Raw genomic sequence first — 5,690 nt, 5'->3', positions numbered from 1 at the left:
TGGCTATGAGACGGAACCAACTCCCTGGCCCCTAACAGCAATGGGACGGAGTGTGTGCGTGTTATTTGGGGCAGGGTCCATGGCGAGAGACTAAGTAGCCTCCAAGCATGAGTATGTAATGTGAGATGGGTGGGAAGGCGGAACACATGCCTGTGTGGCACAGATGACAGGTTTTCCAGCTCGGTTGCACCGCCCAATCATCATCTTCTGGGCTAGGAAGACCTTCTCTGCAGGAATCTCAATGCCCAGATCACCACGAGCCACCATGATCCCATCGCTGGCCTCCAGGATCTCATCGAACCTGACAGGGAAGGGAGGAGAGTTATACTAAACACACCAGCGGGACCACGAGAAAGCCTTCCTGATTTAGGTCCTGCCTGCTGGGTTTCTTCAGCACCAGTATGGACACACTGGGTGTGTCCATATCCACTTCTTTACCATATCCACTTTCATTCTCCTGACTGCCTTTACCATATCCACTTCTCCATCAGCACATCCAAGGCAGAAAGGGCACCCAAATCCTCAACTAGCCAAGGACACTTGAGGGCTACCACCCTTCGAAGTGCTCCCCTCTAATCTGCTGAGGGCAGCAGGACTTGTGACTTTGGCCTAGTGCCAAGGCCAGACAGCATCTGTGGCTTATCGAGATGGCAGGCGGGGAGACCCCCAAATCACCATCTGCACTAAGAATTTGGGAGGTCCCCATGGGCACACAGTGCAGCTCCTCCCACCCTCTCCTAAGCACAGTCCTAGCACGCAAGAGCAGGTTGGAGTTTTTCAGCAGTGCCAAGCTGGCCATGGTCATCTGGCCCCACCTTGTAAGCAATCAGGAGGTGGGTAAGCTGAATCGGAGAAGAACCACACACTTTCCCCTGAGAACCTGACTGGACCATCCAGAGCTAATCCAATCGTCCTATCAGCTTCTGCTTTCTTACTGAAGGCAAGGAAGCCATACACTTCCATGAGTTCCCAAGAGAGGGGCACCGAGCACTCCTACCTACTAGGCTAAGGTGGTAGGGGTGACTTACCTTCTAACTCCCTCATGATTCTCGATTTTGCTGATTATCTTGATGTTCTTGCCTTTCTCTCCCAGGACCTTCCTAACTTCATGGACATCGGCTGCCTTGCGGATAAAAGATGCAAACACCATATCCACGTCCTGCTCTACCCCAAACTTCAGGTCCTGGATGTCCTTTTCCGACACTGCAGGCAGGTCCACAGCAGCCCCAGGGAGGTTCACGCCCTTCTTGCTGCCCAGTGAGCCACCGTTTTCCACCTCTGTCAGCAGGAAGTCAGCACCTGGGCGGAGCAGACAGGTGAGATAAACAGAACACGGACACATCTGTTCCACACAGATCTACCAGCCAGCAGACAGGCTGCTTTTCTCCCCAGAACAGGGAACTGGCAAAGAGCACATCATGGGATCGGGAGCCAGACTTCCAGAGTTCAGATCTCCACTGTAACCCTGGGCAAGTTAATTGACCACTTTGTGCCTTAGTTTGCTCACTCATGAATAGGGATAGTACTCATTCATAAAATTATTTAAATATTTAAATGAGTTTTCTTACAACACACTTAGAAGAATAGTGCCTGGCACCTAAATATTAGCTATCATCTCACACTGGAGTCCTACCCACATTACACTGAGATGTGGAGGAAACAAGCACACAAATTAATGAGGAAGAATAAAAAAGAAATCCTCTCATATGCTCTCCAGAGCCAGAAGAGGATGAAGAAGCTAGACCGAAGCCTGGATTTTGAAGACAATGAGTTTTAAGAGGGGATTCTCAAGAGCATATAGACCTAATTGCTTGGTGCCAGCCAGCCAAACCTCCTATCTACTTAAGAGTTTCAGAAATTGGAGATGGTTATAGACAACTAGACCCTGACTTATGCATACCTTTCTCCTTCACCTGCATAGAAATAAGCCCATCATCCACGTAGATCTTGCTGCCCACTTCCACCACTTTGCAAATGTTCTTGTATTCTAGCCAGAGGACGTTCTCGTCACACTTTTTCATGTACGCGTTATCCAGAGTAATCTTGAGAGTGGCGCCCTTCTTCAGCTCCACCTCCGCGGTGCCGCTCTGCAGACAAGAGAGAAAACCACGAAGCTAAGCTGCAGAAACCAGCTGGAAAAGGTGTTCGAACTGCAGCCCAAAACACAGGTAACATTTTGTATGTGTATCAACAAATGCTCTTACACTCTCCAGCTAAGTTTGTTTCAAGGAAATCACCTAAGGATGGGTGGGTGGCTCTACATTGCTAATTAATGTTAATGGTGCGTTTTTTGTGTCAGTTATTGGCTAAGTAGATCAAATGAACATTTTTCTCTGATCTACTCTCTTTGTAGACCTAAACATGCAGCATCCAGACAAGGTAGCAAGTGCTGAGGAGAGACCCATCCTGCCTCTTGCCCCTTTCCTCATGATTCCCCACTAGATACTCACGCCCTTGATGAGCCCAGTTCGGATCTCAGGGCCCTTAGTGTCCAGGGCCACAGCAACTGGCCGGTAGAGAATGGAATCAGAAGCAAAGCTCTCTGTGGCGATGCGCACATTCTTGATGGTCTCTGCATGGTACTGAAGGAAACAGAAAAAGGAGGCTAAATCATACACATACCAGCAGGGTCCAGCTCCTTGCCTGGGAAAGGTCAATGAATGCTCTAGATCCTCACGGTAACTATGACACCAACCCATCATTGTCTGGCTTTGGTTATACCTGCTCACTGAGAGCACTCTATGTGCCTAGTTCAACCACCTCAGCTTAAACCAAGACTGGTGGCACAGTGGGTAACACATTTGGACTGTTAAGGGAAAGGGCAGCAGACGGAACCCACCAGCTGCTCCACAGGAGAAAAGACGGGGCAGCCTGCTGCTGTAAAGATTTGCCACCTCAGAACCCCACTGCAGCAGTTCTACTCTCAAGGTCACCAGGGGTAAGAACCGACTCACCCGCAGAGGGCAAGCAACAGTTTAAATCCACTTCTACCATTGAAACATTTCACTCTAAGAAAAAGTCTTAGGAACTTTTGGAATAGTGCCACCAAAAACCATCAAAGGGATGGATACTAAACAAGTCTGATTACAAAGGTCTTTTGTATGGCTGCTCTTCAGCTGTTCTCTTCATCCTAGGACTTGTTAAAGACTGAGCAAATACAGCAGACAACTGGGGCACAACATCTAGGCCCTCCAGTGTTTGGATAGTAGTGGCCTGGTAATCAGTGTCAGATTCTGGTAGATATGGTAATTCAGAGAGTCTTTTCTCTATTGATTACAATTACAATTCAAACTCACTTATTTACTTAAGCTAAACAGTGATCCAAGCTAAATAACCCAAGGCTGAGGTCAAGCAAAAAAAGCCAGGTGTTCACAATCACTTTCTAGAGATGGACCAGAGAGCTAAGTGGAGTAGGGAAAGTGGAGCTTTGTGTTTGCCTCACAAATCCTGGCTTCAATCTTCTCTGATGCCCTTTCTCTCTTGTAAGCAGGGCTGTCATTTGCAAGAAGCTAGGACTACATTAATCCTTAATGTAGATGGTACCTAACACCTAACGCTTGTATTTGAAAATCCTCAGCTGGGAATTCAGGTCCTGGTGTGGCTCTGTAAGATAAGCACTGAACTGCTAACCACAAGATTAGTGGTTTAGACCCACCAGTTGCTCCTCCGAAAGCCTATGCTGGTTTGCTCAGAACTGATTCGACGACACTTAACAACTACAAGGAGGGAAGTATCTGAGTGGTACAAACAGTTAATGTGTTTGCTGCTAACTTCCACCCAAAAGCGCCTCAGAGTTTCTACTGTTGGAAAATCAGCTGGTGAAAACCTGCAGAGCACCACAGTTCTATTGTGGTACACACTGAAGTTATGAGATCTGCATGTTTGGCTATAATTAAGTCTTCTGAGCACTGGCTTCTCCCCCTACCCAACCATTTGTGTGTGTGTGTAGTTCTTATTGTTGGGGGGGGGGTTGTTTAGGACACACGTCTGTGAGATGTTTTAAAAGTCTTCTATTATGGTTTCACCAATCAATGCTGTCTCTGTGGAAAGGTTCTAAATTCAGGTTGTTTAAAAGTCACCAGTTCTAGCCAACTTGGCATTGTGAGACTTTCACATTCAGCAAGAACACATCTTGCCCACGTGAACTACCAAAGTGGGGACAGAGACAAAGTGCCAAAGCTGTCACGAGATCAGATCCAGAGAGTGGGTGTCCCTCCGTCACAGTGAGAGAAAGAGAGAGGGGAAGCAACTTCAGTGTCCAATTCAAAAAAACATTCAGAATAGTCAAGTATTGGCAAGACACATTGAAAGCTCTAGTCAAAAGTACACAGTCTAAGGAGCCCGACACACTGTCTAACAAAAAATATACGTTATATTTTATTATACAATATTAGAACAATTTCAAGATGAACTTCCAAAAACCTTAAGCCCAGCAGCACTACCATTCTGCTCGAAGACCTCAAAAACAAACCCATAAGACTCTGAGACTTGCCTTTTCATTTGTTTTTGTTTTAAATCCAAGTTCTAATCTGAGACTGAAGAAGCTCAGATAATCTCCCAGTGCTGTTTGTGATGAAAAACTCCGCATCCCTGAGCCAGCAGGCGTAGCAGCCATCACTGCCATTTTAGAGCTGTGCAGTGTTATTTACTGGAGTGAAGGGGCCATAAAGCCTAGTTAAAGGTCAACTCCTTAGAATCTATTTCTGCTCTTTCCCCTGCCCACAGGAGACCTGGGGCCACTCCAGCAACAGGAATCAAGGCTGAGCAGATAGATCTTCACTGCAGTCTCAGTGCTGTGTTTTGACTAAGCCATCACTTGTGACAATTCCGGTGACTCCTGCTGAGGGCCCTCCCCCTGCCTTAGCAAAACAGAGACTGTCAAGAGGGGCATGATTTAACCTGCCCAGTGTGTCTGCTGGGCACAGCCCCTCTGAACTCGGACAGGCCCCCATGACATTTAGGCCAGCTGCTTGTCAGGCCATGGGCCATTTATGGAGCATGGGTTAGGGAGTCCATGATGAAGAGTCTCAAGTTTCCAGAAAGAGGGAATTTGCCCCTTGGATTGCATTTCCTGAGACTTTATTTTTAGTCTAAACATAACATCAGCTTCTAAATGTCACAGGGCAACCCCATGGCACTGGACCTCACGGGCTAGCATTTGAAAAAACAAACAACAGACAAACTCTGAACTAGAAGAACAGAAGGCAAAGGAGAAGGAAATTTGCTTCCTCCACAATTTCTCTTCCAGTGCCAGTGTGAAATCCATGGCCTAAGTATAGTCAACCAAAGAGCCCCCAACAACTTGGGAAGAGTCCTGACTGGTTTCGTTCTAATGGACCAGAACCCCATTGGGGAGACAGGCTGGGAATACAATGCTGATAATAAGGTATGTCAGGAAAAGGAGTCCTCGTGACTTAAACCAAATTTTGGCAGATTGAACCCACTAGCCAGGCACTCAGGAGAAAGACCTGGTGATCTGCTCCTATCAAGATTTCCATCAAGAAAACCCTACGGGGCAGAGAACAAACAAGATGGCGCATCGGGTGGATGTATAGCAGAAAGCTTCGCCAACAACAACACAGAATACCCGAACACGCAGGCTCAGGGGCTGGTTCCAGAACTCTGAACCACATATAAAGGAATACTTAGAAGGTTGGAAGGCTCACAGCTGGGGGAATTTGTGGCAGAAG

General features: G+C 47.2%; 1 protein-coding gene across 4 annotated transcripts in view; it reads right to left on the bottom strand.

Annotated features, from left to right (window-relative positions):
* Nucleotides 1–5,690, bottom strand: part of PKM (pyruvate kinase, muscle) — a 19,457-nt gene that overhangs the window by 6,974 nt on the left and 6,793 nt on the right. For 3 of the 4 annotated variants that reach the window (XM_006866524.1, XM_006866525.1, XM_006866527.1), the window contains 4 exons: nt 2,451–2,582; nt 1,901–2,087; nt 1,029–1,299; nt 151–301 (listed from right to left, as the gene is read on the bottom strand). In XM_006866524.1, coding sequence (XP_006866586.1) covers nt 151–301; nt 1,029–1,299; nt 1,901–2,087; nt 2,451–2,582 — 741 coding nt within the window. The remainder of the gene's footprint in view (nt 1–150; nt 302–1,028; nt 1,300–1,900; nt 2,088–2,450; nt 2,583–5,690) is intronic. The other variant, XM_006866526.1, reaches the window with a different exon arrangement.

Source organism: Chrysochloris asiatica, unplaced genomic scaffold, assembly GCF_000296735.1.
Source record: "Chrysochloris asiatica unplaced genomic scaffold, ChrAsi1.0 scaffold00092, whole genome shotgun sequence".
NCBI classification, from domain to species: domain Eukaryota; kingdom Metazoa; phylum Chordata; class Mammalia; order Afrosoricida; family Chrysochloridae; genus Chrysochloris; species Chrysochloris asiatica.
The sequence above is the reverse complement of the archived record's forward strand: the minus strand, read 5'-3'. Positions and strand labels throughout refer to the sequence as shown.